The 27,173-nt window shown below is 43.0% G+C and overlaps 1 protein-coding gene across 4 annotated transcripts in view; it reads left to right on the forward strand.

The window, feature by feature from the left end:
- The window catches only part of REPS2 (RALBP1 associated Eps domain containing 2), a 238,353-nt gene that overhangs the window by 83,313 nt on the left and 127,867 nt on the right, over positions 1-27,173 (forward strand). For all 4 annotated transcript variants that reach the window (XM_032329532.1, XM_032329534.1, XM_032329531.1 and 1 more), the window contains exons 5-6: positions 574-671; positions 23,235-23,373. In XM_032329532.1, the coding sequence (XP_032185423.1) occupies positions 574-671; positions 23,235-23,373 (237 nt within the window). The remainder of the gene's footprint in view (positions 1-573; positions 672-23,234; positions 23,374-27,173) is intronic.

Here is a 27,173-nt window from a genome sequence, read left to right on the forward strand (position 1 = left end):
GTTACTGAAAGATAAAATAATAAATATAAAATGCATTTATTCCTTTTTGTACTTTACTCGGTTTTACATTCTGTCCAAAAAGGAAAAGAAGACTGTGCCATTTATTTTTGAAAAATGAACATTAATGTTGATTCTTAGTGTTCAAAATGCATATTTATTTTCTTGCTGCTTTGGAAGGTGGATGATGAGTGCAAGACTTTTACACCAGCAGGTGTATATATAGAATCGACCTCATCTTTAGAATTTGAGCATTATAGCATGGCACTTTCCTGGCGATTGTTACTGCTTCCTGTTGCAGTTTAGGTTCTCAAACATTCCACTCTTCTAATTTATTCCTAATCTCAACTTGATGTAGATATTTTCCTGTCTTTTCATGTATCAGTTGAATATCTTTAGATTGCTTCCCTAAATTGTACCCAGGGGCACCAAGGTTGGTTTGGCCCTATGTACATAAACTCTAATTCCTTTGCTGGTTCTTCCCTGAAGAACAGACACACTCAGTTTGAGTGTGAAGTCATAATTTTTGGGTGGAATCTTCTTGTACTGTGTTGACTTTTCCTCCTGTTTTTTCAGCTCCTTATGAAGCTAGACAGCCCCTTGTCCAGCCTGAAGGACCCTCATCGGGGGCCCCTGGAGCCAAGCCCCCTCGGCATCAGGCTTCCCTTATTCGGGTAAGTGATGTTTTGGGGTTATGCTAGTGGGAGACTTGGGGGACGGGACATGACTTTCTGATGGGCCCTCTTTTTTTAAAAAGTTCTACCCCCAATATGGGGCCTAAACTCATGACCCCAAGATCAAGAGTCTCATGACCCTCTGACTGAGCCAGCCAGATGCCCCTGTTCTCCTACATCTTTTTGTAGATGTGTTTCTACCCTTTCTCAGTGTCTCTAGACTAATCCAAGCTTGTTTTTGGTCTTTAGTCTAAAATGCCTTTCCACCTACATCATTAGTCTCCTTTTTCAGGAGGAGTGCTTTATTTTTTCCCAAAACAGCCTATGTTATTTCTGTCTTACTCTTTATTATTATTCATTCAGTGGATACTTAACTGTTTCCCTTTGTTTGGTGCCTCCAGTTACGTTGGAAGAATTTGGAAGGGAGAGGTAGTTCTTCCGCATTCTATTTTAGTGCCTAGTCCATGCTGTTTGGAGAGTGATTATTTTCCATGTGGCAGCAACTGCTGTTTCTTATATGGAATAGATATAAAAGGAATATTATGACAGAAGAACATGAGATGTCTCCATTTCTCCTAGTTTATAAAATGTCAGCTCTCTTTTCTCCAATGTTTTCTTTTGGATAAAGAGTTCTTATTATTTTCATGTCTGTAACTGTTTTCTTGTGTAGTATCTCTTGAGTCCTGTGCTGGGGATGTCATATTCTCAAAAAAGGGTGTGTGCTTGTTGGTGTGTATGTGTCTGCATGAGAGGAATTATGAAAAGACTGGGTGTACTGTTTGACCCTAAAGACAAGAGGAAGTTGGGTAGTTTGTGTGACATTTCGGTTATCCAACTTGGGAAGAAGGATCACTTATGCACAGGCAGTTCTACTCAGAATAGAAGGGTAGTGTCAGATATTTCCATAAAGAATTGGTTTGCTAAACTGAGGGTTGCTAGGGGATGGCCGGGGTAGGCAGAGGGAGGTTGGGTGATCAACATTGGGGAGGGTGTGTGCTATGGTGAGTGCTGTGAAATGTGTAAGCCTGACGATTCACAGACCTGTACCCCTGGGGCAAAAAATACATTATATGTTAATAAAAATAATTAATTAAAAAAAAAGAATAGACTTGCTAGTCTCAAACAGAATAGACAAAGGCTAAGTACAATTATGTTCACTGATACCCTCTGGGATTGGGGCAGTCTGTTAGGCCCAGAACTGTGTTATGGAAAGAACTTTTATCTAAGTGTGTACCACCTTAGAGGTGGTAGTCTGTGTACAAAGAACTTCCTTTAGGAGGATAATGTAGCCATATGCTGTATGTTTATATTTAATGCTTCCTACAACTGTAAGATCTAGGTACTGTTTTATCTACTAGTGTATATGAGTTAACTGTGGCCAAGAGAGGTTAGGTAATGGGTCTAAAGGTTTACTCATAACTAATAAGTGGCAGAACCGGTCCTTGTAATAATGACAGTAGTTGAAATGCACATAAGCTGCCAGCACCATAGAAGTCCCGATGATGCCCCCCTTTCTTCACATTGACGTACTTGTTTATAATACTGGCTGGTAGTAACCCCTTTGAAATGCTCCAGCAGCACCTTTAGGGGTGAAATCCCACATCAGTATCTGACTCGGCAGCTCTTCCAGTTTGCCATGAGCAGCTTCTGTTTAACTGGTATGGATGAAGCCATCTTGGAGTCCTGGGAGTCTGCTATGTTATCCCATTTATTAGATAACAAAACCTGAGGTTTAAAGATCTTATTTAATTTGCTGAGAGTCACAGCTAGGAAGAGATAGGGCTGGAGTTCAAACACAGGACATGTTTTCTTAGTGTGGCTCAGGAACCAGATAGATGGTGATATCATCTGGTAAGCTAAGAAGCCCTAGATGAAAAATTGGCATTGTGAGTATGAGGGAAAGATCATGAGTTCAGTGTTGGACGTTGGGATTTGAGCTTTTGGGATAGCCAAGAGGAAGTGTCAAAGAGATTGTGGGGGGGCGCCTGGGTGGCTCAGTGGGTTAAGCCGCTGCCTTCGGCTTAGGTCATGATCTCGGGGTCCTGGGATCGAGTCCTGTGTTGGGCTCTCTGCTCAGCAGGGAGTCTGCTTCTCTCTCTCTCTCTCTCTCTCTCTCTCTCTGCCTGCCTCTCTGTCTACTTGTGATCTCTCTGTCAAATAAATAAATAAATAAATCTAAAAAAAAAAAAAAAAGAGAGATGGTGGGGAATATGGCTCTGGAGCTTTGGGGAGAGCCAGGGCTGGACATCAGTATTTGGCAGTTGGTGGCCATTAGAAGGACTTATGGTATAGTGCAGAAAAAAACAGATGGTTTCTTGCCCACATCTGACCAAACTGTGTGACCTCTGGCAAGTTGCTTCTCTTTTCTGTAACGTGAATGACTTGGAATGGACTTAACAGTCCATTGGAAGAATCTGCAGTAGTCTGACTCCCTTAATGTTTGCTTGGGGTCAGTGAAAGCCCTGCCCCTGCCCCTTCATGAGTGGAGAACTGCCTTCTGTTGAAGATGAGAACAAGGGGACTTCGCTGGGACAGCAGTTGGTGGTTTTCATGGCTGATGAGTTTTTCTTGCTTTTGTTTCTAGGTTTCCTTCCTACGCCTATCGACTTGGTTTGATTGAACTCCCATTTCCCAGAAAGGAAAATGCCAGCCTGAATTAGTCATGTAGTTGTAGATGATGGGATCTAAAGAAAAGGTTTTGGGTGGTAGGGGATCGATATGGTTTGGGCCTGGTGGTAGGCTAGGCTGGGGTAACTCATTCTCCTCGCATTGCCGCGTTAATGTGCTGTTGGCAGCCTTGCTCTCTTCTAGCTTCCTCTGTGGCCTGGTATTCAAGTTGTTCCTCATGATTAAAAGGGAGGTGGCCTCTGAGTACTTGGGGAGGTTATTCCGGACACTGGGCCAGTGCTGTTGCAGCTCATGAACTTGACATTTTGGAGATGCTTATGCCGAATTCAGCACCCAGATATTGGCATGAATAATTTCTTTTTGCCTAATATTTTAGGAATTTCAGGGTTTTTTGTTGTTGTTCAGGGTTGGAAGTTTTTTCCCTTGAAATTTCAGATGCTGAGCATATCTTATATCAGTGGATGGTTGACAGTGATTTGTAAAGAAATGCTAAGTCTTCAGGGTGCCTGGGTGGCTCAGTCGGTTAATAAGTGTCTGCCTTCATCTCTGGTCATGATCTCAGGGTCTTGGGATTAAACCCCAAATCCGACTTCCTGCTTAGCCAGGTGCCTGCTTCTTCCTCTCCCTCGGCCCCTCCCTCTCCCTCTGCTCCTCCCTGCTGCTCATGCTCTCTCTCTCTCTCTCAAAATGTTCAGATAAGGGTGTGTGGGTATGTATGTATGTATATTAGAAATACTAAGTCTTCTTTCTTGATTCATCTGTTTATCATGTGTTTATAGGTCATTTTGTGGTTTACTTTTCACAAATTATCTTAACCATCGACATTTGGAATTTGCTGGTGTGGGATTTAGAACTGTCCCTTTTGTTCCCACTATACTCCACTGCCTCTGCTTTTGCTGTGGCTGCCAGAAACTGCCATGGGTTAAGTCCTTGTTTTATTGACCCCTTTTGCCACTGACCACCTTCTTGACATGCTCTCATTGTTCGGTGTCCATGATGCCACCCTCTCCTGCTTTTCTTCTTGCTTCTGTGACTGCCTCTTCCTAATCTTCTTTTTCCATTCTCCTTCTTGGATCAGCACCTCACGTGTTGGTGATGCCTGGTCTGCTTCTTACTCTGTTCCTCTTTAGCTGTACGGAAGCTTATGACCACATATCTCCATCTGCCAGACATCCTCACTCAGATGTTCCACTGTGAGTTTAAACTGACTTGTCTTTCCCACAAAGCCAGATTTTGCCCTTCCATTCCTGGCTCCATCCACCTATCAGCATGGGCCAGAATGCTGGTCTCTATATTTGGCTCGTCTCTTGGCTCTTCTGCCCACTTAGTTGCCAGGTCCTTGCCATTTTACTTTCTAAATGCCTCCCTTACCTGTCCGTTATTCTGCATTTCTTTGGTTCAGACCATCCTGTTCTGTGACTGAATCTATTCTATTAGCCTCTCTTTTTCCTTGCTTCCCCTCTTGCCCTCTTCAAATCTTAAAAGTACGCGTCTAATCACACTACTCCCTTGACTGAGACCTGTCACTCCCTGCCTACTGCTACCTTTGTATCCCATATGTTCCTGAACATGGCTCTCAGGGCCCTGGTGTTCGCCCCTGCTTAATGCCTTTTCAGCCACAGTAACTCACTTCTCTCCCTCAATACTCTTGGCCACACAGAGCTACTGTTGTTTCTCCGATGGTTGATGTTCTCTGTGTGGGATCCGTATTCACCATCCTGGAGTTTGCCTGCCTTGTTTTCTGCTTTGTCTTAATTCACGTATGCTTTGTTTTCCATTGATAACATTAAGTCTGAGAATTTTCTACTACTACTTGTATATATGAAGTTTCCATTTTATCATTCTTTTTTTTTTTAAAGATTTTATTTATTTATTTGACAGATGGAGATCACAAGTAAGCAGAGAGGCAGGCAGAGAGAGAGGAGGAAACAGGCTCCCCGTCAAGCAGAGAGCCCGATGCGGGACTTGATCCCAGGACCCTGAGATCATGACCTGAGCCGAAGGCAGAGGCTTAACCCACTGAGCCACCCAGGCACCCCCATTTTATCATTCTTAAAAAATGGTTCGTAACTTATCTCATTTATCTGTAAGCTCAGCTAGAGGATGGGCATTCAGTCTTTATTAGTTTCACATTCCAGAGGCAACTGGTGTTGTCTGTTTCTTTTATACCATTCCAGGAGTATATTATGCACATATAAACAAATACAGGTATTCATATATATTTGTGTATACATACACGTATACACACACATATAAATTGTATGCAATATATTTTTACATAACTTTAGGAAGACAGGCTTGGGCAAATGCAATATCCTTTCAGGTAGATCTCAGTAGAAAAAAATTTATCTTTTATTTGAAATCAAAACATACTCCCTTTTTGCACTCTAAGTATACATGTTTTGGTATTTTCTTCTCTTTCTGGAGGGGTGAACTTAACAGCCTTCTGGGGTACATTCTCAATACTCGCTTGTCTTTATTACTTCAAAGACAAAAAACTGATAAACAGAATTTAGAGAACTTCATCACTCTGCCATTTTACTTGGGGGTTTTGCCTATATTTGTGATGGCAGTTTTCTGCTGACTAGGCAGACATTGTTAGACATTGCTATCTAGTCACTATATTAATATAAAAGTCTGTGACTTGAAAAACATTTATTTAAATTAGTTGTCTCCTCTCCCCCCTCCATTCTCGCTCAAGTTCAGTTTTTCACCATGCCTCCCAATCCCACCCTGGACTTAATTGTAGGTACTCATGGTCAGAAGCAGGTTCTCTGTGCTCCTTGCCTCCCTTTGGAGCTTTCTAAATAGGAAAGAAGTGTGTAAAGGTTGGTAAAAGACAAATACCCCCAAGGTTCTGTCAGAGTGCTGTTGGCCTAAGTCAGAAGGGAATGGATAGTCAGCTGTGAGTAAGTTGTTCATTGTAGGCGTTTTGATGAGAACAGGAAGAACTAGGGAGGCTGTCGCTGCATTGGGAGGACTTTTTATGGTGTGAAAGGTATCTTAGGAATGGGTAGGACCATCATGTTGTGGGCTAAGGGCAGCAGAGAGTAGAGGCTGTGGCTGGAAGAATGGGGTGGGATTGAATGAGGTGCTTAGAGGGGAGTTGTGAGCAAGTCGGTGCTCTCAGTGTGCAGAAGAAAGAAGCAGGTCACCAAGTGGGGCCTACTCGGTACTATCTAAGCCACTCTGCTTCTCCTACCTGGTCCTCAGCCCCGAGGAATGCCCTGTTCGCAGGTCGGGCCCAAGGGGGTCTCTTGCATGGTCATCTGGCCTGGGTGGGAGCAGTTTTTGTCGTTGTTTTGGTTTTTGAGTGGAGCCTCAGGCATTTTTTTCCTTGATTATTTTGGTATCTTTCCTGCTCTCTCCTTATCTGAGAGCTGTGACCTTGCCCTCTGCGAAGTGACCCTGGGCGTACCTCAGCATGAGGTCACTCCACATTCAGTTCTGGCCCCACCCCCTTTTTTTTACTCCACATCTTGCAGTCAAACTAGTGGGCTAATGAGCCGCTGAAGAAACCTGCGGGGATGTTCTCCTGAGGGGCTGCGGCTCTGCAGCCACCTAATCCATGCTCACCCTCTCTCCTTGGTCGCGGTGAGAGTGCGCTGAGGTACTGCTGGCTTGTTGCAGATTATACAGTAAATGCCACACTGCTGTTTTTTCATTTTTGGGTTTTTTTCTTTTGGATCATGGGTTGTGAACTTTGAAGTATTCTTTTCTTGAGAGTAATTAAAAATTTAAAAAATATGTCAGAAATTAAAAATATACAAAAGAGTGCAGAATGAAAAGTGTCCCTCCTGTCCCCACCACTGGCTATCCAGTTCCGCATCCTAGAGACAGCTAATATGACACATTTCTTTTGTATCATTCTAGGACCATTTTATGCATATCCAAGTGAATATAGGTATTCTTATATGTAATTATATATAATAGGTGCAAAACATATAGTTCCACATTTTTATACATATGGTAGCATACTATGTACATCTGTTACGCACTTGCATATTTTAGGTAGCAGTAAACTTTAACAGCATTCTATAGCAGTCCTCATCCTTCGGCTTTTTTCAAATGCATGGCATTTTGTTGTGTGCATCTTCCATAAATCATTTATGGATCAGCTCCTTCTGATCAGCATCTGGAAACTTGCAATCAGAGCATTGCTTGCATATATATATTATATATATATGTATGTGTGTGTGTGTGTGTACACACACACACACACACAGAGCATGTGCATGCACCAGTTCTTAGAAATGGAATAATTGGCTGAAATGTCTATACATTTTTGTTTTATTTTATTTTTTAAAGATTTTATTTACTTATTTGAGAGAGACAGAGATCCCGCGAGAGAGCATGAGCAGGGAGGAGAGGGAGAAGCAGGCTCCCTGCTGAGAAGGGAGCCTTATGTGGGCTTGACCCCAGTTCCCTGGGATCATGATGTCAGCTGAAGGCAGACACTTAACCGACTGAGGCACCCAGGCGCCCCTACACATTTTTATTTTTGATAGAGATTTTCAAATTGGAGACTGTACCAATTCACACATTCACCAACGATGTGTGAAAGTGTTTATTTTTCCATACCGGTGCTAACACAATGTGCTAAAAAACTTGCACATCTTTGCCAATCTGATGGGTGAAAAATGGTATCTCAGTGTAGCTTTTTAAAAAAAAGATTATTTATTTATTTATTTGACAGAGAGAGAGAGAGAGAACGAACAAGCAGGGAGAGGGAGAGTGGCGGGCAGAGGGAGGAGAAGCAGGCTCCCCGCTGAGCAAGGAGCCCGGTGTGGGGCTCCACCCCAGAACCCAGGGATCAGCACCTGAGCTGAAGGCAGACATTTAACCAACTGAGCCATCCAGGTGCCCCTATCTAAGTGTAGTTTTACTAACATTTCTCTTTAGTTTTAATTTTTAAGTTTTTTGAAGATTTTATTTATTTCTTTGAGAGAGACAGAGCAGGGGCAGAGGGAGAGGAAGAAGCAGGCTCCCCGCTGAGCAGGGAGCCTGACTTGGGGCTTAGTCCCAGGACTCTGGGATCATGTCCTGAGCCCAATGGACTGAGCCACCCAGGTGCCCCAACATTTCTCTTTATCAGTGAAGTGGAGTATAGCCTATGCCCCTTTTAAGAGTTATTAGTGGTTTGTTTTTTTTTTTTTAACTGGTTTGTCATTCCTGCCAGTGTGAAGCCAGAAGCTGGTGTCTCTTTTTCCTTGGAGGAGTGAGAGGCTGTGTATGGAAAATTGTTCCTTGTGTGCTTGAGAGGAGGTCCTGAGCACCCAGGGCCCTTGTAGGACGTTAGGGACCCCCGCCTCTCTTGGTTCTGGAGCGCCCTAGGCCCTCTGGCGACAGGAAATTCTTATTTGTACTTTTAGGGCAGAAAGTTGAATTACTTAGTTTATGGGTAGAGATTAGGGCTAGGAAAATCTTCTGTTGTTAGGGATAGTGAATGTTAACACATAGTGTGTGTGTTGACCCCTTGGCATTGCTGAATTCCCTTCCTCTGACTGAAATAGAAGGGGTGAGGGGAGGAGGAGGAGGAGGAGGAGGAGGAAGAGGATGGGAAGGAGTGTGTGTGTGTGTGTGTACCAGGAAGAGCTGGTTTGATCAATTTTATAGGAATGCATATGCCTTGTTCTTGACATCTTGTTTTACCAGATTAACTCCGCATTTGATTTCAAACCTTAGCTGGAGTTTTGCCATCTCCTTAAGGAGTAAAAAGGGCTGATAGGTTCTACTTCACTGAGTCTACTACCTAGGACTCACAGATACCCAATTAGTCACTATTACCACAACAGATGTCCTGTTTTTCATCACATTAAGCCTCTTTCCTACTTACTTCCTTCACCTACTTCTCTTCCCCTTATTTTTGAAACATTTTATTTCAATTGATACTGAAATTTACTTTTTTGTAGCCTAATTTTTTAAAGATCGGTCTCTTATCTTCTTCAGGTGCTTACCATGTACTTCTGCTTCTTAACAATTAACGTGGTGGTAGTTGCTTGGTTTCTTTGTTGGGAGACATTTCTACATGAAAAATGTTTCGTGTTACAGGATAAGAATTGTGAAGAGATACTGGATCGTTGAGAGATGTGATTCCAGGGTATAAGAACAGGGCGCCTGGCGTTGAAACGAAGGATTTTTATGGGAAAAGGAAAATTCAGTAATCTTAGGATTCATTGGGGCGCTGCCTTAAGGCCTTACCAGATCTGCGCTCGGAGACAGTAGGGTGGAGGGAGGGTAAAAACGGTGGCTCCGGTGCACATGAGAAGCCTAGCTTCCCTGTAGTTCTTCGTAGGTCATTAGACTGCTGATGAAGGCAAATGAGCTCATTTTATTTGTGGGGTCAGCTCTGTTTTTCCCCACCGTTATGGGCATTATGGTGTCCAGAGCTTTTCTTAATAGTAGCTAGGGCCCACATTGATATGGTAGATAGGAACCCCTCTGATTTAGTCTCTCAAATGTAAGTACCCAGTTGAACTCCTGGTCCCAAATAGTACTATTTAAAGCTGGAAAAAGAGAGTGTGTGTTTGTTTCTGGCATATTCTCCAGGACCCCTTGGTCTCAGTTCGTTGGTATATATATTTGGGTGTAAATATGGAAGGTTCCTTTACAGCAGCACCATTTCAACTCCTGGGCCCATTGGTGGTCTGCCCCCTGGTCTCAGGTGAACAGGTGTCATGCCCTTAGTTGCCTGTCCCAGTGAGAGTCTCTACCAAGTGAGTGCTTATTTGATCCTGGTGCTGTGCTCGTCCCTTAACTTGTAGACATCCTTTCAGTTCTCCTGACAGTCTTGGAAGGTCGACTTCTTAGAAGATTATGTCCCGTACTTGTTCACTCTGGAGTTCTAAGGGGCTTCTTGGGGTCTGGTACCATGCCAGGAGTACCCTGAGGACTACAGACATGGTCCCTGCTCTCAGGGAACTTGCTGTCAAGTGGGCAGATGAATGTGATCAGAAGGTCCCACCTCTGCATGTATAATGGAAAACTGACAGTTGCCCTAATGACAAGAGAAGATTTCCATGGCAAGTGACAGAGAAATCCCACCTAGGGCTAGAAAGTGAGGGAAGGCTTCCCTGAAGAAGTGCCGCTTGAGCTGAGCTGCGCAGGATGAGTAGAAGGTAACCAGGCAAAGTGAGGAAGGTGCTGGGAGGTGAGGAGAGGGGTGTCTGGCTGAGTGGGAAGAGTCTAGGCTAAGGGTGTGCATTGGCCAGGGTTTCACTGTGGACGGCAGAATCTACTCTGGCTAGCTGCCCAAATAGGGATTTCTGATAAGAGGGTGGCAGGTCTACCAGGTCTTTGGAAGGGCTGAAGATTATGACTGTGTTCTGGGCTTGCAGGAACAGTTCCCCAGACCACACGGCAGGGCTGGATGGCTGGAGGGCTGAGGGAGCTTTGCCTTTGCCACAGTCAGGTAGCTACAGAGCTGGGCAGCTGTTGCCATCGCTTTCAGTGGCAGCTCCACACTCTGTATGATCCAGGCCTGCCAAGTGAATGTTTTGTTCCCTGCCTCTTTTACCACGTGACTTGTTTTGAACCAGCCTTTCGTGGGCGTGTTTAGGGGAGCCTAAGTTCCATGTGGAATTCTAGCAGCAGAGGTATTTGGATAAGGTGCTTTTACTTAGCCAGCATCTGCAGTGCAGAGTGATGCTAGGAGGCACTGGCGTGGGTACTGGGTGGGCCAGTATACCATGTGTAGAGCACACAGAGGAGACACAATCCAAGACCTGGAAGAAGGCCAGTGTGGCCAGAGCCCAGAGTGGGCGGGAGACGAAGCTGGAGAGGTAGACAGAGCCCTGTGGGCCATGGCACTGCCTTTAGGTGGGAAACTGATGGCTCAGAAGTTAGGTGGCCCAGGCAGCCATCCCAGATCCGAGCCCAGATCTCTCCGCCTCCAGAATCTGCACTCTTTTTTTTTTTTTTTTAAAGATTTTATTTGTTAATTTATTTGACAGAGAGAGAGAGAGAGAGAGATCACAAGTAGACAGAGAGGCAGGCAGAGAGAGGGGGAAGCAGGCTCCCTGCTGAGCAGAGAGCCCGATGCGGGGCTCGTTCCCAGGACCCTGAGATCATGACCTGAGCCGAAGGCAGCCTTAACCCACTGAGCCACCCAGGCGCCCCCAGAATCTGCACTCTTTTTGCACCTCCAGTCTGTAGCCTCATTGTCCAAAGCATTCCTCGAATTCAGCCCCAGATCTTGAGTGTTAAGGGGAGGGCACAGTGAAGGAGGTTAAGGGTACCTTTACCTAACTGGCAAGGATTGGGGTGGGCATATTAGTGCAGTGGTACTGGCAGTCCACAGCCTCATCAAAATCTCTCCTACTGCTGACTTCTCACTTTCTCCTGGACTCCTCCAAGCAGATAGCAGAATCCCAAGGGAAAGTGCCCTGTGGAGTAGCAGATCTTGGGTCCCGATGGAAGAGCTGGAGATAGTGATTTTTCATAGGCATTTCTTAGGTTAATCAAAATAGTGTTAGTGCCACATACTAAAATAGCAGTGAAATGATTGAATACCTGTATTTTATGGCTGTCTACGGGATTCTTTCTGATGTGAGAGCATGCCAGATGTTTATAGGTGTGTGAGAAATCAGATGGTGCTCTGTCTGTATGATTTAGTAGTTTACTGGCCAAAGTCTACAACTAAACTAGATAATGGGAGAGATGTATAAGTATAGGTTATTCATATCCTGTATGAATATCTGCAGTCTGCAAAATTGCTGCATTGATTTTGGCATTGGAGTGACGGTATTCCTATTTTCTTTTCTTTTCTTCATGGTGAGCTCACTCTTTAATCCCCATCACCTATTTCACCCACCCCCACCCCGGGAGCCATCAGTTTGTTCTTTATAGTTAAGAGTCTGTTTCTTGGTTTGTCTCTCTTTTTGTTTTCCTTTTCTCGTTTGTTTTGTTTCTCAAATTCCATGTATGAGTGAAATCATATGGTATTTGTCTTTCTCGGACTGACTTATTTCCCTTAGCATTATACTCTCTGGCTCTATCCATGTTGTTATACAAGGCAAGATTTCATTCCTTTTTGTGGCTGAGTAATAATTCTGTGGTGTGTGTATGTGTGTACACACATACTTGCTTGCACCCCACATCGCTACCCATTCATTTTTTTCATGGACACTTGGGCTGCTTCCATAATGGCTATTGTAAATAATGGTGCAATAAACATAGGGATGTATGTATCTTATGGTATTTTGGGTAAATACTCAGTGGTGTGATTACTGGATCCTAGGGTAGTTCTATTTTTAATTTTTTGAGGAACCTCCATGCTGTTTTCCACAGTGACTCCACCAGTTTGCATTCCACCAACAGTGTAAGAGGGTTTCTTTTTCTCCTCATCCTCACCAACACTTGTTGTATCTTGTCTTGATTTTAGCCATTCAGAGAGGTGTGAGTTGGTATCTCATTGTGGTTTTGATTTGCATTTCCCTGCTAGTGAGTGATGTTGAGCATCTTTTCATGTGTCTGTTGGCCATCTGGATGTCTTCTTTGGAGAAATGTCTGTTCATGTCTTCTGCCCATTTTTTAATTGAGTTATGTATTTTTGGGGTGTTGAGTTGTAGAAGTTTTTTTTTTTTTTAAATATGTTTTGGATACTAACTCTTTCTTGGATATATCATTTGCAGATATCTTCTCTCATTCCATAGGTTGCCTTTTAGTTTTGTTGATTGTTTGCTTTGCTGTGCAGAAGTGTTTTTTTTTTTTTTTTTTTGGATCATCCCTATAGTTTATTTTTGCTTTTGTTTCCCCTTGCCTCAGGAGACATACCTAGAAAAATGTTGGTAGGGCCGCTGTCAGAGAAATTACTGCCTGTGTTATCTTTTAGGATTTTTGTGATTTTAGGTCTCATTTAGGTCTTTAATACATTCTGAGTCCATTTTTGTGTATGGTGAAAGAAAATGGTCAGTTTCATTCTTTTGCATGTAGCTGTCCAGTTTTCCTAGCACCATTTTTTAAAAAGATTTTATTTACTTATTTGACAGACAGAGATCACAAGCAGGCAGAGAGAGAGAGGAGAAAGCAGGCTTTCCGAGGAGCAGAGAGCCAGATGTGAGGCTCGATCCCAGGACCCTGGGACCATGACCTGAGCCGAAGGCAGAGGCTTTTAACCCACTGAGCCACTCAGGCGCCCCCCCAGCACCATTTTTTAAAAAAAGATTTTTATTTCATGGGATTGGGAGGGAGACAAACCATAAGTGACTCTTAATCTCACAAAACAAACTGAGGGTTGCTGGGGGGAGGGGGTTTGGGAGAAGGGGGTGGGATTATGGACATTGGGGAGGGTATGTGCTTTGGTGAGTGCTGTGAAGTGTGTAAACCTGGTGATTCACAGACCTGTACCCCTGGGGATAAAAATATATGTTTATAAAAAATAAAAAATTAATTAAAAAAAAGATTTTTATTTATTTATTTGATAGAGATCACAAGTAGGCAGAGAGGCAGGCAGAGAGAGAGAGAGGAGGAAGCAGGCTTCCCACTGAGCAGAGAGCCCAATGTGGGGCTTGATCCCAGGACCCTGAGATCATGACCTGAGCCGAAGGCAGAGGCTTTAACCCACTGAGCCACCCAGGCGCCCCCCTGGCACCATTTTTGAAGAGACTTTTTCCCATTCCATATTCATTCCTCCTTTGTCAAAGATTAATTGACCATCTAATTGTGGGTTTATTTCTGGATTTTCTATTGTCTTCCGTTCTATGAATCTGTTTTAATGCTAGTACCATACTGTTTTAATTACTGCTACTTTATAACATAATTTGAAGTCTGGAATTGTGATGCTTGCAGTTTTGCTTTTTGTTTTTCTTTTTCAGGGTTGCTTTTGTGGTTCCATACAAATTTTAGGATCGTGTGTTCTAGCTCTGTGGAAAATGCTGTTGGTTTTTTGAGAGGGATTGCGTTAAATATGTAGATTGCTTTGGGTAGTATAGACATTTTAACAGTATTTGTTCTTCCAGTCCATGAGCATGGAATGTTTTTCCATTTCTTTGTGTCATCTTGAATTTGTTTCATCAGTGTTTTATAGTTTTCAGAGTAGTGAGGGTGTTTCTTAAAAGGGAATGGTGTATTATTACAGGATGGTTGGATCAGAAAGGGAGGGAGAGGCCTCGGGCTTGCCGATTAAAAAAGGATGTATACTCTGGACTCTGCTCCTGTTCTGGCTCTACCATTTTAGTAGGCGTGTGATCTTGGTAAGTCACATCCCTTCCTTAACGCTCAGTTTCTTGTTCTGCAAACTGGAAATAATGGGACCAAGTACTTCTCAGGGTTCTTGTGAAGGTGAAAATAGGTCATGTGTATTGGGTGCTTGCGGTGCCTGGCACTGAGCAAAGTAATGAATATGTGTTCCTGCACATTCTCCTATGTCTGTGGTGATTGCTTTGAAAATTTAGTTTGTCTTGACAAGCAGCAGCTCCATGTTACTCATTAGATTCAGATTCCTACACTTTGCAATCAACCTCCTAAGCAGTTGAAATTAGATCCCTGAGCAAGTTTGGCATCTTTATGGATGCATTTCCATGAAGAAACTGATAAGGTTAAATTGCTCTGTTAGGATTTAATTTTAACTAACTTCTCTACAGGCAAAGCCAGAAGTCATTTATTGCAACTTCCTGTGAATCTATAATTATTTCAAAATAAAAAGAAAAAAAGAATTTTTTCTTTTAATTTCATTGGTAAAGGAAGGCACCCAGCCTCTACAGTTAGGTGACGTTGTTTGATAAATGTATATAAAGTTCAGCTCTAGTCATCATATGAGAGCTTAGGTTAACCTTTCTGTCTCTGGATTGGAATTGTCTATTTGTCCAGTTATTCGTTCAGTCACTGAAAAAAAAACATGTATTGAGCATAGGCACTTGTCTGGATGCTGGGGCTACAGCAATGATCAGACTGGACCAGTTTTGCTGCCCTCATGGACCTTTTATTATAGTGAGAATGGGGTGTGAGACAGAGGATAAATACACAAGATTATAAAACACTACACCGAGTAACCAGTTGGAAGGTCAAGACTAAATTGTTGAGCTCCATCTTGTTTTCTTCATTCCTCATTTAATCGTTTTCCCAGTTTTACCCTGGCCCTCTCTTCTTTTTATTTGGTACATCTTCTCTTCAAGTCTCCTTCAAACCCATGAAAGATAAGCTCCTATTAACCAGACATAGAAAGGTGGCTGTAAAGATGTGTCCACATACCTGCTGTCCCTATAGATGGCCTGTGCGGACAAATTATAAAATGGACTAGACTCAGAGTTGTCTCATGTTATTAGGTGGTAAAATTACAAAACGAAGCCGCGTACTTCTGTGTTGAGTGCAGGAATGGCTATGCTGTCCTGGGCAGGCCTGCTTTTCCTTTGGGCCTGGCCTAAAGGATAGTTAGACTGATAGTTGCTGTGACAGATATGCCCCATGTTTTTTTTTTTTTTCTTTTAATGATTTCATTTGTTTATTAGAGAACAAGCATAAGCAAGGTTGGAGCGGCAGACAGAGGGAGAGCGAGAAGCAGGCTCCCCACTGAGCAGGGAGCCCAGTGTGGGACTTGATCCAAGGACCCTGCAATCATGACCTGAACCGAAGGCAGCCACTTAACCGACTGAGCCCCCCAGGTGCCATGCCCCACGTTTTAATGACTTCATCGCATTGGTATATGTTTCACTCATCTAACAGGTTGGTAGGCAGCCGTCCTCCATATGGTGATTCAGGGACCAGTGGTCCTTCTGTCCTGTGGCCCTCGGGGACGAGCATAGGGGACTGCAGGGTGCTAGCTCTACTACGTGGAAGTAGTGCCGGTCACTTGTGCTCACATGGCATTGGCCAGAGCTCGGTCACATGGCTGCAGCCAGTTGCAGGGAACATGTCATTGCTGGGTGGGCAGCCACAGCCCCACAGTGGTGCTTCTGTACTAGGCCTCGTGTGCTGTACATGACCAGAGCACAGCTGCCGTAATCCCACATAGCAGCACGGCTGTCATTTGCTCCTATGACTCTTCTTTCTTCTCAGCCCCATGGCTGATGAGTGAGCATGATCTTTCCTGAGGCAGATTCATATTCCCTTGGGCTCTAGTCTGGTCTAACCAGCCTGTTAGTCCTTCTTTCTCAGTAGGGGAGATTGAGTCTTCTCACACCTTTGCTCATGAAATCATGTTGTGATCAGTGGTTGCACTGAGGCCGTCTTATTTCTTCCAAAATATTGTTGGCAGGTGATACGTTCTCACATACTCTCTGTGGGCTTTCCGTCAGCTTTTGCTACTCCAGATGGTTTGTTTACTAAGGCACCGGAAGGACACCGGTGTAAGATCACTGCATCCGCAGGTGAAACGGCTGCCTCCAGGGTGGGATTGGATTCTCAACAGACACGCTCTATGGTTGAAACAATAGACACACCCTTTGTAAAGTCTCCCTGACGATGCCTCCTTGCAATTCATATTATTCATCTGTGCTTGATTTTTAAGATATTTCAGGGGTAAATGTCACCTTTTGGGATTTTATTAATAATATTACTTTTTAATGAGTCTTTTGAAGTCGCTTTTATTACAAACAGCCAGTTTTCCCTTGAGATAATAACTTGTAGTGCCAAATATTTGCATTTCACTTGAAACTAAGGGTTTGAATGTTTGAAATATAAGCAAATCGAATTCTCCTGTGTCTAGAGAAACTGCATAATGAACCATATGTATGTGGCTTAAGCAGACAGATGTGGAAGGTTTCTCTCTCATTTTATTTTTTCTTAAAAACACTGGCAGAACTTAAAATTGGCAGCAGCTAGCAAATAGCTCTACCCAGCCGGCAAAACCACTGGAGCTAGAGTTGAAGGGGACGAATCCTCTTAGGGTGCTGGCACATGTGGGGCTTTTCCAGGCTCTGGCATCTCGTTGGAAGCCCGGGGCCCCATAGTTCATCTCCCCATATTTCTTAGTCTCTCTCCGGTGGCTGAATTTTCACATCTTTGTCTGTAAAGTGGAGCCAGTTGTTTCAGTTGACTTTGGGGTTCATTTGGAGAAGGTGTTCCATGCATCTGGGTCCTGCAGCAAGAAGGCCCTCTAGCTGCTGACAGAGAGGTCCTTAGCTGCCATCCCACTGCTGGAATGGGCCTTCCTCTGGTCCTGACCATATGGCTTTTTTCTTTCTGTCACCTCTCATCCCTCCCTAACTTTGGGCCATCTTGACCTCTGGCCAGGGTTGCTCATGTGGTCTTAACTTGTCCTCCTACCTTTAGTCTTTCCTCATCCATTCTCGTCACTGAAGTGATCTTTCTGTAACTGACAGCTGAGAATTTCACTGTTCTGTTTAATACTTACCTGTGGCTCCCTACTGTCTTCTAGATACAGTCTGTATCTCTTAACCTGGTCCACCTGGGCCTTCATGATCTGGGCCCTGCTTGCTGTCTGGACTATCTTCTGGCAGCTCCGCTAACATCCACGTCGTACTAGCAGCCTATTCTGTCTACATGTAGTCTTTCAGAAGATGACCATTTTCTGTCATTTTGGGGTGTGGTTATAAATTCTGTTCCTTTTGTTGGTGTTGCTCTACGTGTTTTGTGGCATTGCTTCTCAAACTTGGGTGTGCTTCAGGTAATCTAGAGAACTTGTTAAACCACAGATTCCTGGGTCCCACTTCCAGACTTTGATTCCCCAGATGTAGGGTGGAGCCTGACGTTCCGTGTTTCTAGCGAGTCTCCAGGAGATGCTGATTTGGGTAGTCTGGGGACTATACTTGGAGTAGCAAAACTCTAGAGTAGCCTGTCTTGTTGTAGCACTTGCTTCATTATTTTGGGATTGCCCATTTGTCTTTCTCTCTCATGAGACCCTAGTTTTCCTGGGAAAAAGAATCAGTTTACCCATCAGTATAGCTGAGTCACTGGTGCCTGGGATATTCTTGGTGTTCAGTAAGTGTCTGTTGAATGAATGAATGAATGAGTGGGTCACTGTTCATGCAGCAAAGTTCAAATCATTTTGCTTCTTGTGATGAGCTTTCTTTTAGACTATTTCAGCCTAAGAATGTGTGGAATATGACCTACTCCTTCTGTATGCCCTCACCTGACACTGAAATACTCACTTAATGAGTATTGAGTGAGAAAATCCCCACAGAGATCAGAGACCATGGATGAACTATAGGAAGATAGACATGGATTTCTTTTGATAGATCTGAAACTTTATGTGAAATGGACTCACAGGTTTACTTTCATTTAGCACAATATGGAGTAGTGTTTCTGCACCTCTTTTATTTTTTTATTTATGTTTTTAAAAGATTTTTCTTTATTCGACAGACAGAGATCACAAGTAGGCAGAGTCAGGCAGAGAGAGAGAGGGAAGCAGGCCCCCCCAGTGCACAGAGAGCCCGATGTGGGACTCGATCCCAGGACCCCGAGATCATGACCTGAGCCGAAGGCAGAGGTCCAACCCACTCAGCCACCCTGGCGCCCTCTGCACCTCTTTTAATATAAGGCAAACATCTGAACTTACTAGAGCCTACCAATAAATGGATCTCACACTACTTTTTAGAATCTGTGATGTGCCTGCTAGGGATTATATGCAGAGTAAAGGGATACATGATATGGTTCTGGTCCCTCAGGTTGAAACCTGAATGATGGTATTTCAAGAGCACTTGAAATGTTCAAGTATGTGTGATACTAATCATAAGAATTCATATTTTTTAAGATGCCTAATTACTTGAGAAGCAAGTTCTGGGAAGGAGAATGAGGGTAGGTTAACACATTTAGAGCAAGCCCATAAAAGGGCCATGCTATGTTATGTACAGGTTATACAATATTCTTATGCCTTCTCCCTCTTTGTTGCAAGGCCTTGTTGGTTTTAGGGAGCAGGAACTCTCCTTGCCAGCTTAAGTCTTCTTGTAAAGGAGGTGGGGTTGGAGTTCTCTTGGGAATCCAAGAAATGAGAGACAAGGAGTGGCCCATTGGCCCTGAGGAGTGGGAGTTCTTAGTTATTCGTGCTTGCCCTAGTTGCCTTGGGTTTGCTTCTCTCTCTGGTTGTCTGCTGGCTGCCAACGGCCATCCTCGCCCCCTATTCTTTTTAGTATTTCTCTGCCTCACAGGTTCTGCTCTGGCTGGCTCTGGTTCTTCATGGCTTCAAGCCCCACTGAGCCCTCACTCTGTGTCGTGGCCTCATTGCATCTGTTCAGGGTCTGTTTTCTGTGCTTTTGATCTTCATGTTTCTTACCCACAGCCCCAGTAATGAGCATCTGGCTGAAGTTTTTCTTGCTAGGGTAGAGTTTTCTCTGCAAGAGGGTCCCAGAGGCCAGAAACTGTGTGCCCTCTCTTCTTTACTTGGACTCAACTGGGTGAGACCAGGTGTGAGGTGGGTCTTGTGGTGCACATGTGGCTACCAAGCCCACCTTTGTATCAGAGCTTTTTGTATCACCTTTGTATCAGAGGGGATGGCAATTGCCTTCTCCGGTGGCTGTGGTCCTGGCAGGTACACTGGAGAGCCCTATGGGGCAGTGGGACTCAAGTAATAGGATTTGAGCAGGCTGGGATCAGAGGAGGGATGGTCTGGGAAGAAGACAGAGATCTGACCCATGGAGAGCCAGCAATGGGTGATCAGCCTGCTAAAAGTGAGCAGGGGGGGAGGTTGGATTGTAAGTTCCCTAAAGGCCACATGGGGGAGGTGGATGTTTTCTATTAGGTGACAGGTCATCTCTGTAGGCTTTTAAGCTCTGTTGTCAGAATAGCCTTGAGACCTGCCAAGAGGCCACTGATGCACGTTGTCAGTGAGATAATGTGGGAGAGGAAATAGAATGAGCAGGTGGTCATGGGATTGGAGAAAGAACAGACATGGGCTGTCGTAACAACAGCAGCCAGATATGGCAGCTCCGATTCCAGGCGGCAAGTAGTGTATTCTAGGGGAGCGGTAGCTTCTGGATCAGACCCAGGAATGTAGCAGCCAACACCCAGCACAGAGATTTTCATGCCTTCATTTGCAGGGTGGCGGTGGGACAGGGCTTTTCACCAGTGTCCTGCTGGGTTTGTGAACCATCTGCTTGATTGTTCAGTTGTAAACATCCATTCTTGTGTCCAGCCCATACCCAGCTTTTTAGATACATTTACTCCAGCTGTTTCCTTCAGTGCCAACCAGAAGGACAGTGTTCCTGGAAGTCCTACACATTATAATTTGGCCAGGAACCCAATCCATTGTGTACTGATTCCCTCTACCCTTGGTTTTGCCCCTGCAACCTGGTCAGACATCTGGCCTCGGTCAAAAAGTGCTAGTGTGGAACATTTGAATTTGGCTCTGGGATTTGGTGGGAGTGTTTCAGAAAGTTGTGTGGTCCATTGGGTGCTTAGACTGAATTGTGACCTTTCTTGCTTTATTGATATTGTTTATTATCAGAATCATAGCAGTTTCTGAAAACAACTTGGGCAACTCAATTTCTAAAAATTAATTTATTTTTAAAAATTGAGATAAAATGGGGATGCCTGGGTGGCTCAGTTGGTTAAGCGGCTGCCTTCAGCTCAGGTCATGATCCCAGCATCCTAGGATCATGTTCCATATCGGGCTCCTTGCTCAGCAGGGAGCATGCTTCTCCCTTTGCCTCTGCCTGCCACTCTGCCTGTGCTCACTCTCTCTGACAAATGAATGGATAAAATCTTTAAAAAAATTGAGATAAAATGGTATATATCGTTGTATTAGTTTTAGGTGTGCAGTGTAATTATTTGATATATGTATATAATGCAAAATGATTACTACACTAGTTAACATCCATCATCATACATAGTTACAGATTTTTTTCTTGTGATGACAACTTACAAGGTTTACTCTCTTAGCAACTTTAAAAACATAAAGTACAGTATCATTAACTATAGTCACCATGCTTTGCATTACATCTCTAGGACCTACTTATAACCAAAAATTTGTACCTTTTGACCACTTTTACCCAATTTCCCCCCGCCCCATGCCTGACAGCCACCAATCTGTTCTCTGTATCTAGGAGTTTTATTTTTTTCTTGGTTCCACATATAAATGATATCATACAGTATTTGTCTTTCTTTCTTTCTTTTTTTTTTAAAGATTTTATTTATTTATTTGACAGAGGCAGGCAGAGAGAGGGGAGGAAGCAGGCTCCCTGCTGAGCAGAGAGCCTGATGCGGGGCTCGATCTCAGGACCCCAGGATCATGACCTGAGCCGAAGGCAGAGGCTCCAACCCACTGAGCCACCCAGGCACCCCAGTATTTGTCTTTCTATGTTGGACTTATTTCACTTAGCATTATGTTCTCAATATCCCTGATGCAACTCAAATTAAAAAAGGCCTTCTAAAGAGTAGGCTGACTTTTTTGAACAACAGATAAAACAGAGGGGTAATTACTTGCTGACTGCAATAATGCAGTAATGCTGATTGCAAATAATGAAGGATATGGACTCATCTCTTAAGTTGTATGGGCCTTCATTTCTTCATCTGAGAACAGGATAATAATACCTGCTATGTCTACCTTTCAAAGGTTTTGAGATGCTCAGGTGAGATAGGTATGTGTAGTGCTTTGTAAATTTGAAAGCATTCTATGAATTTAAGATAATAACTAATGATTAGTGGCTTCTGGGGCATTTAAAAATGTCTGATATACATTTAGTGGAAACTCATCTGGTATGAAAACTTTAAAGATGACACCTCAAAGTTATATCACAGCTCAACATTTTATAGTCTTATTTCATCTCTGAAAGTCACAGAGGAGAGAGCTGGGTGTTCCTGAGAATTACTTGCTGGAACGGGGTGTGTGGGGGTGGGAGGAAGGGTGCGGAGACTGTCCGCTGTCATTTCTAGGGATAGCGAGTAGAATGCCCTCCTAATGATTAATTTCTTGATAGTGTGTGCAGAAGCAGGCAACTTGATGGGTTATTTAGCAGTAGTATCTCTACATTTCTTTTCTAGTCTCCTTTTGTCCTAAAGGGTCACACTCCTTGTGTTCACCTTAGCCTTGGGGTGGATGGGAGGAATGGAACAAAGACCTAGGCTCCGCCTTCCAGAATCACCAGTTTTGCTTCTTTAAGCATGGCCTAGTACAGTCTTTTCTCCTGAAGTTCGTTTCTGGTTCTCCTTATCCTTAAATCCTCACATTTGCCGTGCATGCCCCCTAGTGGCATGTCTGATGCACCCCGTGTTTTGTTGCCCTGTTTGCTTTGATCCCACGAGCAGTTGTTCTCCAGACCCAGTTCTATTACCAAGTGTTACCCACAGTTCACAAATGCAGAACGACAGGTTCTGGGATCCTGACTTACCACTCGAGTAGGACGTGGGGAGGTGGAATTGGAATCAGAACTTTTGATTCCCAGAATTATACAATGGAAATGCCTCAGAAAAAAGATGACATGGTTATAGCTTTTGTAGATATAAAAAAAAGGGTTTAAAAGAAAGCTAGATTATTTTGCTGCCTACTCAGCTGACCTGAAAGGATAAAAATGTAGTCCGTATTTAAGGATAAGAATGATCATCCTTTTGGGGCCCCTGGGTAGTTCAGTCAGTTGAGCGTCTGGCTCTTGATTTCACTCAGGTCCTGATCTCAGGGTTGTGAGAGTGAGCCCCGACTCTGGCTCCATGCTGGGTGTGGAGCCTGCTTAAGATTCTCTTGCTCCCTCTACCTCCATCACTCCCCACCCTGTACTCGCTCTTTCTCTAAATAAATAAATAAATAAATAAATAAAAATGTTTAAAAAGAACGATCATCCTTTTTACTCTTTCTTCAGCACATTGGAAGAACTTTCTTCACTCACCAAGTGTTCAGTATTTCATGCTCAGTGTTGTTAACAACTTTGAGGTATCCAAAAATTTACGACGCATGATGTCTGCCCTGCAGAAGTTTATGTTCTAGTTACGTCCTAGTTACAAGGTGTTTAAATGTATTCTCTTGAGGAAAAAAAATAAGTATAACGCATGATGGCTTTTGCTGATGTTTTCTATTTTTACCTCTGAGCATTTGCTTATTTATTTTGTAAGTCCTTTTCCGTGGAGAGAGAACCACATGATAACAGCAGCAATTACCCGGAGGAACCCTGGAGGATAACAGAAGAACAGCGCGAGTACTACATCAATCAGTTCCGATCCCTTCAGCCTGACCCGAGTTCCTTCATTTCAGGTAACTAAGCTGATGGGTGAAGACGTGGGTCCCAGTACTGTTACACTGGTAGCAGTACACATCTTGAGAAACAGTTCACACAAAATGAATGTGACATCCTTCTGTGATTTTGATTTGTTTTCCCTCTACGACTGAATTTCTTATCAACTGTAAACCATGCAGAAAAATACTTGGCAATGACATTTGGAGGATAATGTTTCAGTTTCAAAGGTTTAAGTGGGAATTTGGGGGAGCCTGGTCTAGACCTGTGCCTTATTAGCAGAGCAGTTCTTGAGATGGTAGACTGTGGCACCAGGATGACCTCTTTAATTGCTTATTCATATTCGAGCGAAGATGTAGTGTAGCCTTCTAAAGATTTCGTGTCACAAGTCTCTTAATGTTATGTATGCATTAGAAGTCCAAATTCGTGCTCGTTTTCTTTGGCTCAAGTCCTTCTGCTCTGGATTTTCTGAGAGAAATTAAAATATGGGAGGAAAATAGACCAGCAGTTTTATGTCCACATGTCTGTTCTTCTGGGTTGTCTTCTAAATACGTATTCCTGTTGAGTTCTCATGCAAAATTCAAACTGAGACAAACTGATTTAATTCCTGTATGCCTACATTTTCCTGGGCTGAAGACTAAACAGTGAAACAGCAGAGTCTGGAAGAAAAATTCATAAAACTTTCTTTTTGTACTTCAATTTTGAAGAATAACGCTATTTCCTCAATAATTGTAACCTGACATATTAAATATGGACTAATTTTCTCTTGAGAAATAAGATATATAATTGAAATATAATCGTATAAATTCAGACATCATTTTTCTGATTGGTGGTAGTAGTTTTATTGAAAGGCAAGTATCGTAGATACAACAAATTCAATGTTGACAACAGGACTTAAAATAAGCAGAAACTCAGATTGGCCATTTACTAACCTTACCCACTGCTTAAGTGACTTTTAAATTTTTTTAAAAGATTTTATTTATTTATTTGAGAGAGAGAGAGAGAGAGAGAGAGAAAGAGCACGAGCCGGGCGGGGGTAGAGAGGGAGAGGGAGACATGGTTCTCCACATGGGGCTCAATCCCAGGATCCTGGGATTATGACCTGAGTCGAAGGTAGAGGCTTAACCCACTGAGCCACCCAGGTGCCCCTTAAAGTGAGTTTCTTCATAATGTATGTGTATAATTAAACAAATACAAATGGGTAGCTGTTAGGAGTGTTTTTATTTTAACTTCCTTATTTTGCAGAATTTCAAATGTGATATAACTAGAGTGACTAGTATAAGAAACCCCTGTGTACCTACTACACAGCACAGTGATTTTGTTCAGCCTGTATCCTCTCTCAGACCAGATGATTTTGAAGCAGTTATCAGATCATTTCATTTGAAAATATTTCAGTTCATATCTCAAATGATAAGAAAGACTTCTTTTAAAAACATAACCGCAATTCACTGGCACAGGTGAAAAAAAATACGAAACACATTTCTTTAATATCATCAAGTCTTTGTTCAGATTTCCCTGATTGTCTCACAAATGCCTTTTGAAAACAGTTCAGTTTGTTGAAGGTCAAGAGGAGTTCATCTATTGCAATTAGGTGATGTCTCTTTTAAAAACAAAATCTTTTCTGAGATATTAACATACCATAAAATTCACCCCTGTAAAGTGTACAGTTCATTGGTTTTTGTGTATTTACAGAATGTATTCACAATCTGAATTTAGAACACTTTCATTACCCTGCAACAAACCACCTACTTATTAGCAATTATTCCCCATTCCTGCTCGCCCCACCTCCCAGCACTACATAATGACTAAACTACTTTTTCTCTCTAAAGATTTGCCTATTTTAGGCTTTTCCTATAAATGAAATAATATAATGTGTGGTCTTTTTTTTGTGTCTGACTTCTTTGACTTAGCATAATATTTTTAAGGTTTATTTTATCCAGGTTGTACTATGTACTAGAGCTGGATTGCTTTTTTATGGCTGAATAATTTCCGTTGTATAGATATATACTACGTTTTATTTATTCATCAGTTGATGGCACTTGATTTGTGTTGTTTCTCCTTTTTGGCTATTAGGAATAATGCTGCTTGGGGGTGCCTGGGTGGCTCAGTCACAGTGGCTGCCTTTGGCTCAGGTCATGATCCCAGGTCCTGGGATTGAGCCCCACATGGGCTTCCTGCTCAGCGGGGCGTCTGGTTCTCCCTCTATTCCTGGCCCCACTCATCCTCTCTCTCACTCTCTCTCAAATAAATAAAAAATCTTTAAAAAAAGAATAATGCTGCTCTGAACATACGCATGCACATTTTTGTATGGACGTATGTTTTAATTTCTCTTAAATGTATACCTAGGAGGGGAATTGCTGGGTCACATGGTAACTCTGTGTTCAGTCATTTGAGGATCTGACTGTTTTGCATGGCGGCGGTATTGTTTAACATTGCCACCAGCAGCATATGAAGGTTCCGGTTACTGCATATCCTCACTGGCTCCTACTGTCTTTTGCTTATAGCCATCCTAGTGATGCCAGATGGACTGAGGCCCCAAGAGGGAGGGCCTCAGTCCCCTCGCCATGAGCGTTCTTGGCTTTGTGTGAGAAAGAATTCAAGAGCAAGCTGTTCAGAAAAAGAAACAAAAATTTATTGAGTTTGGAAGTGAGAAGGGAACTACTTCACAGATAAAATAGTGGTCTCTTCTCCCAGGTGAGGAAGAGGACCGTCCTTTGCCTCTAAGAAAGAGTTTTCTAAGTTTTAAAAATTAGCTAACTATATAGGAAGGGGCTTTACTCCTTAACTTTGGGTTTATCCTTTACATTGGGTGCGTAGTTTCTCCCTTGTCTTAGGGTTGTGAAATTACCTACAGAAAGCAATTTTAAGAATGTCGGACCTTTGTGGCTTTTACTGCTGGAGGGAGTGGGGTCTTGTGGTCTTCCATGGTTGGCTCTTGGGACTCTGTCTGCTACCTGCTCACTTTTAGGTTAAGGGTCAGTCTCAAACCTGAATGGCTTTACTTTGGTCAATTTGTCTTCTGAGTCTCCCTTCCCTCCTACCTCACTAGTGAGTGTGAAGTAGTATCATTTGGGGTTATGATTAGCTTTTCCCAGATGAAAAATGAAATTGAACATCCTTTCATGTTCTTATTGTATATCTTCTTTGGAGAAATGTCTATTCAAATCCTTTGCCATTTTAAATAAATACTGAATGTAAGAGTTCCTTATGTACAGACATAACTTGGGGAGATTGAAGATTTGGTTCCAGATGACAGCAATAAAGTAGATATTGCAATAAAGAATGTCAAATATTTTGATTTCCCAGTGCATATAAAAATTATATTTACACTATGTTGTAATCTGTTAAGTGTGCAATTGTATTATATGTAAAAAAACCACTGTGTGTGCATATATGTGTGTGTGTGTGTGTGTGTGTGTGTGTGGTTTTTTTTAAGATTTATCTATTTACCTATTCGACAGACAGAGATCACAAGCAGGCAGAGAGGCAGGCAGAGAGAGAGGGGGAAGCGGGCTCCCTGCTGAGCAGAAGGCCCAATGCGGGGCTTGATCCCAGGACCCCGGGATCATGACCTGAGTTGAAGGCAGGGACTTTAACCCACTGAGCCACCCAGGCGCCCCAGCACTGTATATATTTTAGTTAAAAAATAATTTATTGCTAAAATATGCTAACCATCATGTGAGCTTTCAGTGAGTTGTAATCCCTGATCATAGATCACTGTAATAAATATAATAATAATGAAAAAGTTTGAAATATTGCAGGAATGACCAAAATGTGTTACAGAGCCATGAAGTGAGCAAATGCTTTCAGAAAAATGGTA

The sequence above is a fragment of the Mustela erminea genome, chromosome X, assembly GCF_009829155.1.
Source record: "Mustela erminea isolate mMusErm1 chromosome X, mMusErm1.Pri, whole genome shotgun sequence".
Lineage (NCBI taxonomy): Eukaryota > Metazoa > Chordata > Mammalia > Carnivora > Mustelidae > Mustela > Mustela erminea.